This window comes from Mesoplodon mirus, assembly GCF_964341445.2.
Source record: "Mesoplodon mirus genome assembly, chromosome: 3".
In the NCBI taxonomy this organism is placed as follows: domain Eukaryota; kingdom Metazoa; phylum Chordata; class Mammalia; order Artiodactyla; family Ziphiidae; genus Mesoplodon; species Mesoplodon mirus.
Window position 1 is genome coordinate 40,170,255 of NC_138978.1, and position 20,328 is coordinate 40,190,582.

At 47.9% G+C, this 20,328-nt stretch overlaps 2 protein-coding genes across 2 annotated transcripts; one reads left to right on the forward strand and one right to left on the reverse strand.

Annotated features, from left to right (window-relative positions):
• The first annotated feature begins 10,361 nt into the window (after positions 1–10,361).
• Positions 10,362–13,021, forward strand: RPS8 (ribosomal protein S8). Its single transcript, XM_082612655.1, has 6 exons — positions 10,362–10,459; positions 10,856–10,962; positions 11,420–11,519; positions 11,904–12,079; positions 12,310–12,439; positions 12,859–13,021. Exons 1-6 carry the CDS (start codon positions 10,456–10,458, stop codon positions 12,966–12,968), a joined length of 627 nt encoding a protein of 208 aa, XP_082468781.1. The 5' UTR covers positions 10,362–10,455; the 3' UTR covers positions 12,969–13,021.
• A 3,025-nt stretch (positions 13,022–16,046) lies between these two features.
• Positions 16,047–19,392, reverse strand: BEST4 (bestrophin 4; the record flags this gene model as incomplete). The annotated part of the gene is made up of 9 exons (XM_082615518.1): positions 16,047–16,320; positions 16,483–16,637; positions 16,749–16,829; positions 16,929–17,114; positions 17,408–17,485; positions 17,889–18,043; positions 18,229–18,462; positions 19,055–19,149; positions 19,241–19,392. The coding sequence occupies 9 exons, from the start codon at positions 19,390–19,392 to the stop codon at positions 16,047–16,049; spliced, it is 1,410 nt and encodes a 469-aa protein (XP_082471644.1).
• Positions 19,393–20,328: the final 936 nt, after the last annotated feature.

Consider the following 20,328-nt stretch of genomic DNA (forward strand, 5'->3'; position numbering starts at 1 on the left):
ACCTGACCACCTTCCCTAACTGCCCCGCTTCGTGAATTCTTAACTCCCAGTGACCCATTCTCCCCAAGCAGCCAGAAGAATCTTTATAGGTTCTCCCCTGCTTGGAACCCTTTAATAACACAAAGAATAAATTCTAAATGCCCTATCATGGCCTATTAGGCCCCACCTGGTCAGCTCCTCTCTATTGGTCCAGTGAGAATATAATTTGAGCAGAATGGTTTGGAAGCTAAGAGCCCAGCTTCTGAAGCCATAGTGCAGGGTGGGATCCGACCTCTGTGACTGCAGAACCTTAAGTGGGTTGTTTAACCTCTGTACTCTCTGAAATGAGAATAATGCTGGTAAAGTATAGAATTACTATGAAAATTGAGTTTGGGAATTCCCTGGTGGTCCAGTGGTTAGGACTCTACTCTCTCACTGCCAGGGGCCTGGGTTGGATCCCTGGTTGGGGAATTAAGATCCTGCAAGCTGCGCAGTGTGGCCAAAAAAAAAAAAGAAAAGAAAACTGAGTTCACACACCCAGCAATAGGTACAATGTCTCACATTTAATAAGTGCTATACAATTACTAGCTATTTAAGCACATAAGAACAAAGATTTTTGTTTTAATACTGTATCCACAATATCCTGAACATATGACAAGCACACAAAATGTATTTTGAATGAATGAATGAGAGGTTCTCTAACCACTCACTGTTCTCCAACCACACTGGCCTTTATTTCTTGAATATGCCAGGGCTTTTTCAAAAATAATGAAAATGTGGGCTTCCCTGGTGGCGCAGTGATTGAGAGTCTGCCTGCCGATGCAAAGGACACGGGTTCGTGCCCTGGTCCGGGAAGATCCCACGTGCCGCGGAGCGGCTGGGCCCGTGGGCCGTGGCCGCTGGGCCTGCGTGTCCAGAGCCTGTGCTCTGCAGCAGGAGAGGCCACAACAGTGAGAGGCCCGCGTACCGCAAAAAAACAAACAAAAACAAACAAAAAATAATGAAAATGTAATTTTTACATTTATTGAAATGTAATTCACAGTATAAAATTCACTCTTTTAAAGTGTACAATTTAGTGGTTTTTAGTATACTCATTTAATTGGGCAACCATCACCCCTAATTCCATAACATTTTTATGACCCAAAAAGAAATCCTGTTGCACGTCAACTATACCTCAATAAAAAATATATATATATATATTACCCACAAGCAGCCACATACACACCCCCATTCATCTCTCCCTGCAGCCCCAGAAAACAACAAATCTATTTTTCCTTCACTACGGATTTGCCTATTCTGGACATTTCATATAAATGGAATCATATAATATGTGGTCTTTTGCGTCTGGCTTCTTCACTTAGCTTTTTTTTTTTTTTTTTTTTTTGCGGTATGCGGGCCTGTCACCGCCGCGGCCTCTCCTCTTGCAGAGCACAGGCTCCGGACACACAGGCCCGGTGGCCATGGCTCACGGGCCCAGCCGCCCCACGGCATGTGGGATCCTCCCGGACCGGGGCACGAACCCGCATCCCCTGAATCGGCAGGCAGACTCTCAACCACTGTGCCACCAGGGAAGCCCTTCACTTTGCATATGTTTTAAAGAATCATATTGTAGCATGTATCAATTCACTCCTTTTTATGGCCAAATAACATTCCAATTGCATGGCTATACCACTTTCTGTTTATCCTTCAGTTGATGAATTTGGGGGTTGTTTCCACTTTTTGGCATTATGAACAGACCATTTGTGCTATGAATACTCATGTACAAGTTTTTGTCTGAGCATATGTTTTCAATCCTCTTGTGTATATGCAAGTCCTCTGCCCGTTTTTTAAGTTGGATTGTCTTTATTGTTGACTTGTAAGAGCTCTTTATATATTCTAGATACTGGACCCTTATCAAATGTATAATTTGCAAATATTTTCCCTCATACTGTGAGTTGTCTTTTCACTTTCTTGATGGTATCATTTGAAGCACAACAGTTTTTAACTTCGATGAAGTCTAACTTACATTTTTGTTGTTGCCTGTGCTTTTGGTGTCATACCTAAGAATCTCATGACAAATCCAATGCTGTGATTTACTCTAATGTTTTTTTCTAAGAGTTTTATGTTCTTATATTTAGGTCATTGATCCATTTTGAGTTAATTTTTGTAGCTGCTATGAGGTAGGGGTCCAAATTTATTCTTTTGCATGTGGAGATCCAGTTTTTCCAGCATCACTTATTGTAAAGACTATTCTTTCCCCCATTGAATTGTCTTGGCAACCCTGTTGAAAGTCAGTTGATGGCAGAGGGAGGAGGGGATTGAATGAAGGCAGTCGAAAGGTAAAAACTTCCATTTATAAGATAAATAAGTGCTAGGGATGTGATGTACAACATGATAAATATAGTTAACACTGCCATATGTTATACATGAAAGTTGTTAAGGGAGTCAATCCTAAGAGTTCTCACAGGAAAAAAATTTTTTTCTATTTATTTTATATCTATATGAGATGATGTTCATTAAACTTATTGCGATAATCACTTCATAAGTATATAAATCAAATCATCATGCTGTACAACTGAAGCTTATACAGTGCTATATATCAATTATATCTCAATAAACTGGAAGAAATAATGAAAATAAATTTTTTAAAAAGAAAATGAACATATATGAGTGGGCTGATTTCTGAGACTTTAAATGTTATTCCATCAGTCTATATGTCTATCCTTATGCCAATACTTCACTGTTGGTTACTGTAGTTTGTAATAAGGTTTTTCTTATTTTTTTCAGCCGTGCCGCAAGGCTTGTGGGATCTCAGTTCCCCGACCAAGGATTGAACCTGGGCCACGGTTGTGAAAGACCGAAATCCCAACCACTAGGCCACCAGGGAACTCCCATAAGTTTTGAAATCAGAAAGTGGGAGTCCTCCAAGTTGGTTCTTTTTCAATATTGTTTTGGCTATTCGGGAACACTGGCAATTGCATGTGAATTTACGGATCAGCTTTTCCATTTCTGCAAAAAAGGCTGATGGAATTTTGATAGGGATTACATTCACTCTGGGTGGTATTGCCATCCTAATATTGTCTTCCAATCCATGAATGCAAGATGTCTTTCCATTTATTTAGGTCTTTAATTTCTTTCAACAATATTTTATAGTGTACAACTCTTTCACCTCCTTGGTTAAATTTATTTCCTAGGTATTTTATTCTTTTGGATGCTATTGCAAAAGGAACTATTTTTAAGTTCCTTTTCAGATTGTTCATTGCTGGTGTATAGAAACACAACTGTTTTTTGTGTGTTGATCTTTTTTTTTAACCTCTTTTTAAAAATTGAAGTACAGGGGCTTCCCTGGTGGCGCAGTGGTTGAGGGTCCGCCTGCCGGTGCAGGGGACACAGGTTCGTGCCCCGGTCCGGGAGGATCCCACATGCCGCGGAGTGGCTGGTCCCGTGATCCGTGGCCATTGAGCCTGTGCGTCTGGAGCCTGTGCTCCACAAAGGGAGAGGCCACAACAGTGAGAGGCCCGCGTACCGCAAAAATAAATAAATAAATAAAATAATAAAAATAAAAATAAATCAAATTTAAAAAAAAATTGAAGTACAGTTAATTTACAATGTATTAGTTTCAGGTGTACAGCAGTGATTCAGTTATATATATATGTATATATTCTTTTTCAGATTCTTTTCCATTATAGATTATTACAAGATATTGTATATAGTTCCCTGTGCTATACAGTAGGTCCTTGTTGTTTATCTATCTTATGTACAGTAGTGTGTATATGTTAATCCCAAACTCCTAATTTATCTCCTCTCCCCCCGCCCCCATTGTGTGCTGATATTGTACCTTGCAACTTTGCTAAATTCATTTATTAACCATAATAGTTTTTTTGTAGATTCTTTGAGATTCTTTCTATATAGGATCATGTCATCTGTAAATAGATAAAGTTTGACTTCTTCCTTTTTAATTAAGATGCCTTTTATCTCTTTTTCTTGCCTAATTTCCCTGGATAAAACACCCAATGTAATTTTGAATAGAAACGGTGAGAGGGACTTCCCTGGTGGTCCAATGGTAAAGAATCCGCCTTCCAGTGCAGGGGATGCCGGTTCGATCCCTGGTTGGGCGACTAAGCCCGCATGCCACAACTACGAACTCACACACCTCAACGAGAGAGCCCACGTGCCGCAAACTACAGAGCCCATGCACCCTGGAGCCCGCGCACCACAACTAGAGAGAGAAAACCTGCGTGCCACAACTAGAGAGAAGCCCACCTACCGCAACAAGAGAGAAACCCGCACACCACAAGGAAGACCCGACGCAGCCAAAAGAATAAAGACGAAGAAAAAAAAAGTGGTGAGAGTGGATATCCTTGTCTTGTTCCTGATCATAAATTATGATGTTAGCTGTGGCTCCTTTATCAGGTGAAGAAGTTCTAATTTGTTCTAAACACTCTAATTTGTTGAGTGTTTTTATCATGAAGGGATATTGGATTTTGTCAAATGCTTTTTCTGTGTTTTGAGGTGACCATGTGTTTTTTCCCCTTTATTATTAATAAGGTATATTACATTGATTGATTTTCAGGTGTTAAACCAACCTTGCAAACCTAAGATAAATTCCACTTGCTCGTGCTGAACAGCCTTCACTTCCTACTTGTGCAGAGCTTCAAGGTCAGCCATATATCACCGATATTAGGGCCTTTGCAGGTCTTTACTGGGCATGTACTCAGTCCTGCGTACACACATGACCGTCTAGATTTTCTAGATTCCCAGGAAAATGTGGGAATTTTAAAAACTCCCATATTCTCCTATTTCTCCTTTTTTAAAAATATTTTATTATTATTATTTTTTATCAGCCTTTTGTCAGCCCCAACTCGTAATCCTGCCTCAGGCAGTTGTGTTGCCCCTGACTTTTTCTTCTTATAAACACCAGGGGCAGGGCTGTTCACAGAGTGAGCTTTGAGCAAGATCAAATAAAGACAAGCCCTAAGAATGGAGCTTTTCAGCCAGCTGCCAGACAGGTCAAATGGTGATAGTTCTTTGGGGACGGGGCTTTTGGGGAGCTCCAGACCCATCTGCCCCCTCCACCTGCTGTTAGGCTGCCACTTTTCACAAGTACCTTAGCCAGAGGGCTACTGGTTTTCAAAGCTAAGGTGGAGCTAGGAGAAGAGGAGGGGATTAGGGCAAATTAAAAAGCAATAAAGATCACTGAACAAAGTTTTAGCTGTTGTTCTTGAATAAATGCTCCTTGCATTGTTGTAAGTCTTTAGTTAATTTCAGAGTTCTGGAAAAGTTGATTTTGATGATTTTTGCCAGTGTTCTTGTTGCTTTAATGGAGGAGTGGTTTTCCATGATCCTTACTCCACCATTCCAGAAGTGCACACCCTTCTCAGGGCTTTTCACACTTGATGTTCCTTCAGACTGGAATCAGCAGCTCTTCAAAATGTTCCTTTTTTCTTTCAGGTCTCAGTTTACACCAGGTATCTTGTCACCCCAGAGAAGCAATCTAAGAGCATCTTAACTCAAGTTTGCCCTAAGACAGCGCATTATTTCCTTCATAGCATTTATTGCAGTCTAAATATCTTGTCTTCTCCAGTAGAGTTTATGCTTCAAGTAAGTTTTTTTTGGCCATGCTGCACAGGCAGTTCCCCAATTGGAGTTTGAACCCAGACCACACAGTGAAAGCCCAGAATCCTAAACACTAGGCCGCCAGGGAACTCCCCAAGTAAGTCTTTCATTGTAAAGATCCTCCAGGGCCTAATACCAATTATTGTTCTTAATCCCTAGTGGCAGTAGTCTGCAGAGATACGTGCCTTTAACCAGCAGCATTCTGTAACCCAGGTGTCAGGCACAAGAGGTTGGACCAATCCCAGGTTTAAGGACTTACGGGGAGAGGAGCTGGTGAAAGGTTAAGGTTGAGGGAGGTAAAGATGCTCATGTGTAGGCACCCAAAAAATGACAAGGGTATTATTAGAGGAAGAGACAGAGTCAGGACATAAAATCTTCCAGGCACAAATTGGTGAGAACTAGAATTTATAGGTAAGTTCAATAAAGAGGAGCAGTGACTGTTGTAGTCTTAGATTCAAAGTTTAGTTTTTAGGGAAGATAGAGTAAGAATGGTCTGAAATTGGCAATGAAGACCATGGAGCACAACTGTCTCCCATCTAGAGAACAGCATAGTCATCCTCCACTTGAGAAGGCTGACAAGAAGAGAGAGAAAATCCTGAAAGAAGCAGATTTATGTTAAAAGGAGACATTCAGAGAAGAGGTTGAAGATATACAGGAATTTTCTGATGAATGACACAGGACACAGAAGATTTTTAGAAAATGAAGAATGGTGGAAGATCGGTTTAAAAAAGATAATATAATACCTATATCAGGATTAGAGCATGGGTGATAGGTATAATCTGGGAGATGATTTTTTTAAGGTGACTAATGAAAATAGGGACAAAGGCATAAGACAATTAATGTTAATGGTCTCAAAGCACATGGAGTGACGGCCTGGCTAGGAGGACAGCAGAAGAGAGGATCTCTCCAGGATCACACAGAATTATAGAGCTCCTGTTTGACTTCTGCTAAAGCAAGAGTAGAGACTTGGAGGGCATGGTGTGGGACACAGAGAACTGTCTGGCTCTGATTTCAAGAACTCCAGAGTCCGTCTTGAATATTGCCCCAACAGAGATTCAGATGCATCTATGTTTTCCTTTCAAGTACATTAAAAAAAAAAAAGGCTCCAGTTCAGGGTTTTTGGGCATGAGCCTTCCATCTTGCATGGCCCTGCAAGAAACCTTTCTCTGCTCCAAACTCCAACGTTTTGGAAATATTTGGCCTCACTGTGCGTTGGGCACAGGAATTTGTGTTTGGTTACATCTCTGCTAAAAGAAGACAAAGTACGGACCACAGTATCTCATGATCTGCAGATGCAGACGACGGTGGCGGCTACAACCCAGAAAAATACTCAGCTCATTTACAGCGCCTCCACGTGAGCAATTTGCTACCTACTTCTGCAAGATGTCGAGGTTGTTGAACACCCCAGACAGCTATAGATTCCACTGCCTAGAATGGGGGACCCCGGGACCGGCTGTTTCCTGCACTACATCCACCCTTACCAGCCCAATGAGCACCTGAAGGCCTTGGTAGCTGGTGGGGAGATTTGCCAAGACTATGACAGTTTTTTGGTGGAATGCTGTGGGAAAATTGGAATTCAAAAATCCCACTGTTTCTACCACATTGAGGTCATCCACAACGTGGAAGAAAGTAGCTCCTAATATAACTTCTCACAGTGCCTCTAAATTACATACAGACTTTGGGTGAATTGGATCTGGGTAAGGCTTTGCCTTTATATGGAAGTTTGATGTTTTCTCTGCTTTTCTGGCATGGTATTGACATGGTATTTTGAAAAGTAATTTACTTTCTAGTAATTTCAAACGTACAGACAACTTTATATACATAAAATAAGTCTAATAACTTGATTAAATATATTCCTAAATATTAATGTTGACATTATTTAAAATGGAATTTTTTGTTTTTCTGGCTTTTTAAAATTAATTTATTTTTGGCTATTTTGGGTCTTCGTTGCTGCGCGCGGGCTCTATTTGCAGCGAACAGGGGCTACTCTTCCCTGCAGTGCGCGGGCTTCTCACTGCGGTGGCTTCTCTTGTTGCGGAGCAGGGGCTCTAGGCGTGTGGGCTTCAGTAGTTGTGGCTCGCGAGCTCTAGAGCGCAGGCTCAGTAGTTGTGGCGCACAGGCTTAGTTGCTCCGTGGCATGTGGGATCTTCCCGGACCAGGGCTCGAACCCGTGTCCCCTGCATTGGCAGGCGGATTCTTAACCACTGTGCCACCACATAAGCCCTAAAGTGGAATTGTTTTCATAAATTCTTTTTCAGATTATTTATTGCTAGTGTATACATATAAGACAGATTTTTGTGAATTGATATGTTGTCCTATAACTGCTAAATTAGTTGACTAGCTCAAATAATTTTTTGTTGTTATAGGAAGTTTTATAAGATGAAGTTTTATAAGATGATGTGATCTGTGTTCTGTGAATAAACACAGTTTTAATTTTTCCATTCACACATGGATGTCTTTTATTTCTTTCCTCAAGACTCTGGGTAGAACTTCCAGTACACTGTTGAATAACTGTGGTGAAGACCTGCTTCCTGGCCTTCTTCCTGATTTCAGGAGTAAATCTTTCAGTCTTTAACACTGAGCACGTTCCCTGGTGGCTCAGTGGTTGAGAGTCCGCCTGCCGATGCAGGGGACACGGGTTCGCACCCTGGTCTGGAAGGATCCCACAAGCCACGGAGCAGCTGGACCCGTGAGCCATGGCCGCTGAGCCTGCGCGTCCGGAGCCTGTGCTCCACAACGGGAGAGGCCACAACAGTGAGAGGCCCACATAATGCAAAAAAAACAAAAACAAAAAAACAAAACACTGAGCACGATGTTTGCTGTGGCTTTGTAAACTACTCTCTTCCATATTGAATAAATTTCCTTTTATTCCTACTTTGAGTGTTCGTATTATGAAATAGCACTGGGTTTTGATTATAGCTTTTTCTGCAGTAACAACAAAATACTCATGTGATACAGACTAGCTGATGGGGTGGACCACTGGGTTAGGTGGATAGAGGAGTGAGACCATGGTGGGTGGGGGTGGGAATTATCAGTCCCATTCTCTTCCAAGCTTCAGACTCATCTTTCCAACTACTTTAAATACAAAGAATAGCACCTATATGTCCCACAGGCAATTCAAACTCATCCTAAGATTGAACTTTCCAGAAACCTGCCTCTCCTGTGTTCTCTATTAATGGCGGTGTCACCCCACCATTAATGTGTTTTCCCAGGGAAGAAACCTCATGTCACTCTTCTCTCATCCCCTTAATCCAGTCTATCACAAAATCCCATCACCCAACAAATGCCCCTTGAATCCACCTCTCCTTTTTTGGGGGGTTTTTTTGGTTTGGTTTGTTTTTTTGGCCACACCAAGTGACATACAGGATCTTAGTTCCCCGACTAGGGATCAAACCCTGCCCCCTTCAATGGAAGCACAGAGTCTTAACCACTGGACCGCCAGGGAAGTCCCCACTTTCTCCTTTTTATGTCCAATGCAATTGCCTTTTCTTTTTCTTGTGACAAGGGGCTGGGGATGGAGAGATGAATGACATATGTGCACTATATTCTTAAGACCTCAGTCTACTGGGAAAACCCATTGAATACAATGTTAGTAGAACAATAATTTACTCAAATATTTGAGTACCATTCAAATATTTATTGAGTACTTATTAAATGCCAGGCATTATTCTAGGTGTTGGAAATACAGTAGTGAACAACACAGTTCCTACTCTTATGCTTATTATATTTTAGTGGGAAGACAGATAATGAGCATGTAAAAACAATGTTAGTATTGAGTGGGTAGAGAAAAAGGAGTGTTGCTATTTAGAGAGCGGGCCCAGGGACTTCCCTGGTGGCACAGTGGTTAAGAATCCGCTTGCCAATGCAGAGGACAAGGGTTTGAGCCCTGATCCGGGAAGATCCCACATGCCGCGGAGCAACTAAGCCCGTGCGCCACAACTACTGAGCCTGCGCTCTAGAGCCAGCCCGTGCTCCGCAACAAGAGAAGCTACCGCAATGAGAAGCCAGCACACCACAACAAAGAGTAGCCCCCGCTCACTGCAACTAGAGAAAGCCCGAGTGCAGCAAGGGAGACCCAACACAGCCAAAAATAAATAAATTTAAAAAAAACCCTGAGTGGTGACACAGACCCTACAGCCCACAAAGGCTACAGTATTAACTTACCCTTTACAAGAAAAGTTTGCTCTATGCACTCTCCCTAGGTTCCGTTCATTGTGGTAGCTTTGGTTACCATTTACACGCCAAGGATTCCCAAAGTAACACCTTCTGTCCAGATCCCTTCTCTATGGATGGACCAGACATGACCATCCATCTGCCTGTCATTCCCACGTGCGGGAGTCACCAAGAGCTCAAAATAAACACGTCCAGACCAGCTCCTACCTCAGCCTACCCATTCTCACTAAGTGGCACCAATATTCATCCAACTGGTCACGTGAGGAATTCGGAATCCTTGACACACCTCCCGCCCCCTAAACCAAACCCTTCAAAACAAAACCCAAGTCCCCCTCTCGTTTCCACCTCTACTGCCTTTCGCCCTTCTCCAACGCACTCACAGCTCTCATCCAGGACTACAGCAGTAGCTTCTAAAATAGGTCTTTTCAAAACGTAAATAAAACCAGGCAAGCCCCGCCCGAATTGTGCCCTGGGTCTCTCAACCTCCCCCTAAAGCGCGCACAAGGCCGGGCTCTGCTGCACCCCAGCCTGACCCTCGGCCGGGATGCAGCACCCTCACGACCCTCTCAGGACCAAGACCTCGGCGCCCCGCCCCCCGACCCAAGGCCGCTCTCTGCGGCGCCCGGAAGATACGTCAAGAGGCGGGGCTACGTTTTACAAACCGAACCGTGACGCTTTGCGTTTTCTCTTTCCAGCCAGCGCCGAGCGATGGGTGAGTGGTTTTCTGCTTTGGGGCCGCGGCTGGGGAACGAGCTCAATCCGGCGCCATCCTGCCTCGCAGCCCAGCCGGGAGCGCGGGCGCCCGGGCCTCGGGCAGCGAGCCTCCGCGAGGAGGATGATGCTCGGGCTTGGGCCGCCCGGGCCGCTCCAGGGGCCGCAGGGACCGGGGCCGCGAGTGGCACCATCATGGCTGCCAGGGTCGGGATGGGAAGGGGCCGGAACGCACGCGCGTGATGACACCTTGGAAATGCTGTGACTTCCCGACTGCGCTATGGGGGAGCCAACCTTGGAGAGCTGAGCGTGCGGCCGCCGGCGCAGGGCGTTGGGCTGGCGGGGTCCGGCCCCGGGCTCCCTGGCTCAGGCTCCCTCCCCCCGCTTCCACACGTAGGCATCTCTCGGGACAACTGGCACAAGCGTCGCAAGACCGGGGGCAAGAGAAAGCCCTACCACAAGAAGCGGAAGTATGAGCTGGGACGCCCCGCTGCCAACACTAAGGTGCGTGCGGGGCCTCACCGCCCGGCAGGTCTCCCACCTGCTCTCCGCCTGAATCTTTGTGGGGCTCTGCGATTTGCTGTAGGAACTAGGCGGCCTCCTCGCCTTTGTGTGTTGGGTAAATACTGAGAGATTGCATGGTGACAGCTACTGTGTCCTAGTGGTACCTGCAGGGCGCCTGGAGCGAGTGGTCTCCTCAGTGATGGTCAGAAACCTGGAAATTTTGTTGCACGGAGACTTAATTTTCAGTGTTTGGAATCAGGCTTTTCCTCTTGGAGGTAACTAGAGTGATGAAGAAGTATCCTTAGGCGTGGTTGTGGCCGTCTTGGTCACCTGTGTGCCACTTGCCAATGCTAGGACTTGTCATAGTTACACTGACTGTTACCTCCGTCCAGCCCGGGTTCCCTTCCCTCTCTCTAGCTTCTTGATAACCTACTTCCTGTCTCCTTGTGTTTTCTAGATTGGCCCCCGCCGCATACACACAGTCCGTGTGCGGGGAGGCAACAAGAAGTACCGGGCCTTGAGGCTGGACGTGGGGAACTTCTCCTGGGGCTCCGAGTGTGAGTGAGGCCCTGCAGGCGTGGGTGGGAACTCAGCACCTAAACCTTTTCTAAGCTTCAATAAGTGCTTTTATCAGGAAGTCCATGGCCTGAACCAAGATACTGAAGTTTCTCCTGTTAACGACCTTGAGGTTCTGGAACTTTCTCTCCATCCTGTCCTGCCTCTTAACTCCTGTAGCTTCAGGGATTGGGCTGAATCTAGAGACCATGTATGTGTGGGTGTCAGCCACGTCTTGGAAAGATGGGTGTGTGGAAGATGAGCTTATGACCTATGGCTCTGTAAAGGCTTAGAGTTCCCATCTCCTTAGGCCCTACTAGGGCGCAGGTGGGGGACAGTTGACCTTAGGTTCACATGGCTTGATTCCGAATTTCTCCTGTGAGCAGGTTGTACACGCAAGACAAGGATCATTGATGTTGTCTACAATGCATCCAACAATGAACTGGTCCGTACCAAGACCCTGGTGAAGAACTGCATTGTGCTCATTGACAGCACACCGTACCGACAGTGGTACGAGTCCCACTATGCACTGCCCCTGGGCCGCAAGAAGGGAGCTAAGCTGGTGCGTGTTTGGGGAGCCAACTTCCTGTGGGGGGAGGGGAGGCCGCCCTGATTCCAGCCTTCTTGTGATGAAAACTGTCCAGTTCTGCTACTGAAGGGAGAGATGAAAGTCTTTAGTGCTGAGGAAGGTGGCAGGGACATGGGATATGCAGTGTTGAAGGCTATGACATTCCTTCCCTGAGATAGGGTTTGGGGAGGCCCCACTAACCCATGTGTGTTTCCTTTATTCAGACTCCTGAGGAGGAAGAGATTTTAAACAAAAAACGATCAAAGAAAATTCAGAAGAAATATGATGAAAGGAAAAAGAATGCCAAAATTAGCAGTCTTCTAGAGGAGCAGTTCCAGCAGGGCAAGCTTCTTGGTGAGATGGCTTTTGCATTTGGCGGAGCCGGGGTGTCCCAAGATGTGCTGTGCCCCCTGTGGGCTAGAGAGTTTGGTAACAGCACACAAGCACAAATCAGAATATTTGGTCATCCCATTAGTTTGAAGCTGAAATGGAAAATAGTGGGCAGGAGCCCATAGGCTTGAGCTTGGTTTTTGCCTCTGAGTTTCAGGAGTATTCTGAGAAGTCTGTGTCCAGGCTTAGGGGGTTGTCTCAGTGATGAAAACTTTGTCCAGTTCTGCTACTGACTTTAAGTGATGATAAAGTATATCTGAGGAGACAGTGGGCTTCATGCCTGCCCCCAGGATACCTGGACCAACATGGACTCTTAAGGGGATACGTAGGTGTGGGTAGGGCCACAGTGTCATTTTGCTAAGGACCACATAACTCTCTTGCAGCTTGCATCGCCTCAAGACCAGGCCAGTGTGGCCGAGCAGATGGCTATGTGCTAGAGGGAAAGGAGCTGGAGTTCTATCTGAGGAAAATCAAGGCCCGGAAAGGCAAATAAATCCTCTTCCTTCCTATCTTAGCTCATGTTATAAAGGTGTTTATTGTTCTTTGCCCTGTGTTTGTGTTCTGAGAATATTTGATTGTTTGGCACACTGTAGAGTGCCCCAACTCCCTTTGCCCCGGCCTATTATGTGCCTTTTTATAGCAGGAGGAACATTTCTCACCCCCAGGGCTGGGTTTCAGTGGCATCAGGGTTGTGGCATGCAGGCTGAGGAGAGACTGTCTGAGGGAGGCATCCCAGCACGGGGCCCCCAACAGTATTAGGCTGTTGACTGGACCATGATTGGAACCTGAAACCATGCTGCTTCTGTAAGGTTCTCTTAGAGACCCTGTGTGCAGACCTTGGTTTCAGGGGTTTATTTCAGGTTCATGGATGGTCTAGAAACCTTGAAATTGTGTTCCAGATTTCTGCATTGTTGAACAGGTTATACACATTTACATAATCTGTATCTTGTCAGCTTTTGGATGTCTTTCTGAAGTTAATTTTCTTTTGAACCCTAATCCTTTCCCCTCTGATTTACTCAAAAGTATGTAAAATTACCAGTGATGGCTGCTGAATCTCTAAGGGTCAGCTCTTGTCTTCAGTTTAGGTACATTGTTGTCTGTCATCAACTTTTAAAGGTGGTTTAAGCTCCATCTTTCTAACTAGCCCAGACCTACTTGACACCTGCATTTGGATATCATAATCGAACTCTAAAAGGTCACCGTGTTCAAAACTGATCACGTTCTTCAGCTTTCCCTTTTCAAACAGTTTCTCAATTATTTGATTGCAGCAAATAGTAGTCTTCATATGACAACATAAATCTTAAGGTCATCCTTGGGTCATAACTCCCACATCTAATGTCACCACATCTTGTTGCTTCAACCTTTAACACCACCTCTACTGTTCTGGTCACATCTCTGCATCCTACTTGGTCTTCTGTTGTCCCCAACGCAATCCCAGCTCTCAGTGATCATTTTAAAAGATAAGATTCTTTTTTTACAGGACATCCCATCTCAAAATTCCTACCAGATGGTATGGAACTCAGTGGGACGTGGTCCCTTCTATAGTGACTGCCATCCTGGCCTTACTGAACATACGTTCACTTAGTATTCCCTGTGTTGGGAATACTTTCCATCATATATCCACATTGCTTATTCCTTCCAGGTCTTTGTTTTGTTAGTCTAGTGAGTTCTTCTCTGATCACAGGATTTTAAATTGTACTCCCCTCCATGCTATGTCCTTTGCCCCTGTTTTTTCTCCTTATCCCTTAATTTGGCATAAATTTTGCTCATTTTATTTGCTTGTCTTTTTTTGCCCTCTGTTAGAATATATCTCCAGGGGAACAGGGATATGTTTCCTGTGGCATCTCCAGTACCTGGAAAGGTACATGGCAATATACCAGGCACTCAAATATGTGCTTAAGTTAATGAGTTCTAAAGAAAAAAGATTTTATCCAATTTAAAGTTGTTGGAGAGCACATGTCTTAAGAGCTAAAGAAGTACAAAATCTAATTGGTCCATCACCTTGGCTAAATTGCAGACTTCTGTGAATAGACGTTTGGGAAAGGTGAACCCCCTTTTCTAGTACAAAAACTTAAGGACAAAAAGTCAGTCCAGTCCTCTAAAACCTTACCATTGGCTCTGGGGAGACCTGGCCTTGGCCTTCCCACCCAGTGATCTTCCCTTAGCACCTGAACATTAGCTGATGTTTGCTGAGCTGTGTGTTGGGCATGGCACAGCAACACTTTGCCTTCGAGCTCTACAAGGCGTTGATGTTTATTCCTCCCCTCCTTCACCCTCTAGTCAGTCCATAGGATAAGGGGTTCTTTTTCTAAAGAGCCTTGAATTCATCAACTGTCCATCTCCACTGCCCTCATAGATGACCATTCTTACCCTGGAGCAGGGCTCCCTCCTCTGTAGACCCAGCAAAACACCTCAGGTGCCTTCTGAGTGAATGGTGACCACAAGGTGCTTTGTCTTCACAGTATAGATTTGTCGACCAAGGCTGAGAAAAATTCAGTATCCCGTCACCCAGCAGGAAAGTAGAAGCCAGCACTATAATCCTGTCAGTCGACAGGAGGCTGCGCATCCTCACAACCTCTACCTACACTCTTAATGCTTCCCTTCCTTTGAATTCTGGCATTTGTCTTCCTTTGGCCTTAATGTTCAGTTTTGGCATTCGCCAGTTTCTTTAGTGGTGGCTGAGCATATAAGGCAGGAATCTTAGAGAAACTCAGTTTAGCAGCAGCTCTAATATAGTGCTCTGGGAGGCTGTTTTTTCACAATGCCCCCTCTTATTACCGTCAGCTGAGTGCTGCGGTCCTACCGCAGAGATGGATGGACTTGCAGCTTTCTAAACTCCTTTTTCCCTGTTTGGTTGGTGGGAGCAGAGAAGGGCTTGGTTCAGATGCTGGAAGTCTCGGCTGGGTGGTGTATGACTACCCTCACGTCTCAGCTGAATCAGCTTCAGGGCAGACTCTCAAACCCTCATCTTTAGTCCATTGGCAAAGCATGCCAATTCAGTGTTAAGCAATTTTAATTGCACGATAATAAATGAATATATTTTCATTGTAAACAAAAAATTGAATATGACAGATGAAGCAAAAGTACCCCAGCACACACTTTGACCCCTCATCAGAGTGAGGTTATCACGGTAAGGAATATCCTAAACATCTTTTTCTGTATGACTCGAATTGTGATCCCTGGGGCGGCAGCAGCAGCATTCCCCGGGAACTTATTAGAAATGTAACTTCTTGACCCCATCCCAGATTTAATGACTCAAACGCTGGGAGTAGTACCCAGAACTTTTTACCAGCCCTTCAGTGATACTCATGCTTCCTCAAGAACCGGCCTAGCCCCGCATTGTGGAGGAAGTTAATCATGCGCCTGGGCTCTAGTCCTCTATACTTCGCCTCTTGTGTCCTAGCTTCACCTCCCCCAAGCCAAAGTGGATGCATTCCTAACTGGTTCAGGCTCTCTGCCCTCTCAAGGGTCGTCCCTAAGTGCTCCGGCTTAGGGTGCATGGAAGTGCTGCTCTAGTATCTCTGGAGGGCCTAGGGGAGGCAGCCGGAAGGCCCGGCCCCGCTGCATCTGCTCAGGGCTCCTGAGCCTCATCCCCTGACCCTGATGCCTCCTCCTCGATGCGGTCTGCGGCCTCGAGGTCACCGCCCTCCTCGGCCCGGAAGCGCAGCAGGTGAGGGGTCCGGGGGGCTCCTCGGATGCGGCCAAAGTTCCGGAGGCTGATGGCTGGCGAGGGCGCTCCTATGCCCAGGAAGCGGCCGAGCATCGGGGTCTGCGCAGCGGTCACCGGCCGGGCTGGCCCAGGGGACGCCTCTACCTGCAGGCTCTGCTCAGGGTCATCACTAATGCTGCAGGTGGGCGGGAGGGCGGTGTGAGCGAGCCTCTGGCAGCTGGGGGACCGGCTCCCCAGAGTGGGGCCTGGGGTAGGAGGGACCGAGTCCTGGGCACCCCGGAGGGTGTGGGCTCACGTGCTGACTCAGGTCCTGCCTCGGCCTGCGTGGGCCACTCACCGCAGGTTGAAGGTGGAACCCAGGAAGGAAGGCCGCAGCGACTCGGCCACAGTGGCCACAGTGTAGGGCGGCTGCGCAGAGTCCTCATCCCAATATGAGTCCTTCTCCACAGGAGGCAGGTTCTGGTACATGTCATCCACGGAGAGCAGGGACACCTGGGGCGGGCAGCGGGTCACAAGGATCCCGCTCTCCTGCATACCTGGGCTGAGAGCTGGCAGGGAGGGAGAGCCTGACTGCCAGTGAGCTGCCACCAGACCCCTAATCACCTGCAAGTTGCGGTCTATAAGCTTGTTGGTTTCAAAGTCGTCGTCATCCTCACCAAAGGGATTGATGATCTGTTCTGCCACCTGCAGGTGATGAAGTGTTTTCTGGGATTAGAGCCCTATTTTCTAACCCCAGAGTTGGGGTGGGCCCTGGGCCCATGTCTTGACCACCGAAGTGCCCACCTTGAGCCAGCCAGCATAGAAGAAGAACTGCAGCAGAGTGGTGAGAGGCACGTACATGTCCAGGTCCCCCAGGGCTGGCCCTGCCTCCAGAGACTCCTGAGGTTTCGCAGCCCCTGCTTCTGACTCCACGAACTGGCGGCCAACCAGGGAGAGGGCAAAGAAGGAGTATACTGCTATGGTCACCACCTGGAGAAAGGGAAGCCAGGCTAAGTGGGGCAGGGAGAAATGCCACCCCTGCCCCGAGGGCCAATGGCAGATCTAATAAGTACAATAAAACATGTAGCAAGGTGTGGCAGCACCAGATAGGAGGGGATCATCTTAGTGGGGGGTCCAGGGAGGCTTTGAAGATGAGCCTGGGGCTGTTGAGTGTCTCACTGGATCAAACTGCCCCAGGGCAGGTACCAACTCTAATTCTCAGTGTCACACACAGCACAGGACATACAGCAGGCACTGGGACTGGGGAGGTGAGAGGCAGTTACTTGGGTGTAGACGAGGGGGATGCTGATCCAGTCATAGTGGAACAGCATGCTGCACTTGGCCCGGTACTTGTTCAGCTCCTGGTGGAACAGCAGGAAGAGGAAGTCAGTGGAGGCAAGGAAGGAAGAATGGGGAGGGGACAGGGGAGCCCAGCACACGTTAGGCCTGGGCCAGGTCTAGAGGCTCATTCTGCTTTCAGAGGTGTTATCAGGCTGGGGTGACTGATGGAGAGCAGTTTAACAAAGTAACTGCAAGGACAGAGCCTGGAGCCAGGTCTGAGGATGATTCCCAGCTCCACTAACTAGCTGTGTGACTTGAGCAAGTTTCTTTTCACTCAGTGCCTCAGTTTCCTCACTTCCTCACACTTGCAATTATGTGCTGTACATAATTGGCACCATGTAAGTGTTAAGCACTAAAATTATTATTCCAGTTTGCAAAACTAGGGGGAGGAGAGCAGATGGGCCTGGTCCTAGGCTGACTCACTTCCAGGAGCAGGCAGAGAGCAATGTCATCACGGATTCGCCCATCCCTCCGGGCCTGGGCCGCCAGGTTGGTGAACCAGACGCAGGGGACCCAGTACTTATTGAAGTCAGATTTCAGGCTCTCAAACTTTTTCCTCTCTTCTTGGGACATGAAACCTGCAGGGATGAAGTGAGAGGGATGAAGACTCATCCTTGTCCCGGGGGACTCACCGCCTTGGGGCCCTGGAGCTCCCCCCTAGTGGTCAAACCTCCCCTCCCAGGAGGCCCGCAGGGCAGGTCCGGTCCCGTCCGCTCCAGGGCTCCCCAAGCGCGGCACCTGTGTCGGGCTGTGGGCTGCGCACCTGCGTCCACCACGTGCTCCATGGTGGGGAAGCGCTTGAGCACGCGGGTGCTGACCGAGCGCAGCACGAGTACCGACGCCAGGTTGGCGTAGCGGATGAGGGTGCGGCGCAGCAGGCGGCCGCGCTGGTCCACGCCGTGCACGCTGGCCGAGATGACGCACATCAGCTGGTCTGGCAGTGGGATGCTTGTGTACTGGGCCCACCAGCGGTTCACCACCAAGGTCACGTAGAAACCTGGTCACCGTCATGGGTAGGGGGGACGGGAAGGCAAGATGGAGGTCTCAGGAGTCAGTGTGTCCTGCCCCCACCCAGAGCGTGTGGTCCAGGCCAGGTGGAACCAAGGCAGGGGGAAGGACACATTGGCTCCAGCACCCTGCCTCTCTGTCAGGGGGACAGCCTCTTCCTCTTGGTCCCTCCCTGATGTACCAAACCAGGCAGGGAGGAAGAAGAGTGCAAACCTCCTCAAGCAGAAGAGGAGTGATGGTTCAAGTCCAGGCAATGGTTAACTCTGAGCCCTGCTTCACATGGGGGTTGGGAGGGAGGTGTCACCTCTCTCCAGTTCTCCTCCAGTGCCCAGAGGGTTGTGAAGCCAGCAGGTGGCTTGCGCCTTGTTTGGAGTGATGGTCCAGCACGTGATAGGCAGGGCCTAGTCCTCTGGAAATCCTGGACCCCGCACGCAGCTCCCATGCCTGCTGAGCCTGCTCTGGTTGCCCTCCAAGCAGTTCCGCTGGGGTAATTCTGACCCTCAGAGCTAGTAACCCAACCCAAAGGTAAGGAAAGATGGTTAGGAGGCTACAAGGGAGAACCCCTGGTTCTTTGAACTTACCCAGTACAAAGGACAAGGGGATGAGGTCTGCAGAGCGGTTGCAGTATCGGGCCACCTGAGCATACACATGCCTCTGTTCCTGGGTCAGCAACAGCCTGGGGAATGTCAGGTGAGGCCTGGTTAGAGGGAGGTAGGAAGCCTAGTCACCCGCAGGCCAGCCCCGAGACCCTGCCCTCACCCTCGCACCGGTAGGTGATGCTGAGCAGAGCATAAAGGGCGATGAATAGGAGGAACTCCTTGTAGAGGAGCTTGTAGATGCTTCCCCTCCAACGGAGAAGCAGGCCAGAGAAGCCTCCGAAGCGGGCCTCCGCTACTTTGAGGGTGTATGAAACCGTCATGGTGCTGGGGGCCTGGGGCAGAAGGTCACAAAAGCTGCTCTCAGAGCTGTCCTCCCCCAGCAAACCTTCTCCTTAGCTTGCCTTCTCATCACCCACCTTAGATCCCCAGGCAACCTTCCTTCAACTCTGGTCACCCCCCACCCCAGCCTTCACCCTGTGTCAGTAGACAAGGGGGAGGGAGCTGCAGAGCATGCAGAGCACACCCCCACCCCCTAGAACTCAGTGGTGTGTGAGTCAAACCAGGATGAGGTGGGGCAAGGGGGAGCTGAGGTCTACACCCTCTCATGCATGAAGCTTCCCCAAGCTCCTCTTCCACTTGCAGGGCTAGGAGTAAAACTGGGTCCTGAACTGCTGAGGACAGGAGATCCAACTCTAGCCCAGACCCACGCACCTTGGAGTCTTGCTCTCGAAGCTGATAGCTGGTCTCTCAAGTCCCAGGGCACTCTCACCCGCACCCCACATCTACTTACCTGCTCTGGACAGCAGCCTGTGCTGAGGAAGGGGAACGGGGCTAGCCTTCACCCCCACAGCACTTAAGTACCTCCTGGGCCCATAAAGTTTGGCTGGACTGAGGTTATCATTGATGGATTGAGGCTGTCACCCAGCTTTCCCTGGTGCTGGGAACTGGATGTGTCTCCCTATGCCTGCAGGGCTGGGCTGGCCTTTGAGTGTCATAAATGCCATCATCATTGACCCCACAGTTCACACCATGTCCTTGAAGCCAGGGTGACAGGAATTACTGTCCCAGCTCCAGGTGAGAAGACAGATGCATGATTAAGTGTTTTAACAGCTGCTGATCGCAGAGCACTGACTAAGTGACGGGCACTGTGCCAAACGCCACTACATCACACCTCTGACCTGGCCTGGGAAGCTCCTTCCCCCACACTGTGAGCTGGTTCTCGATGCAAGTGTTTTCTGAAGAGAGGAAGCATGGAG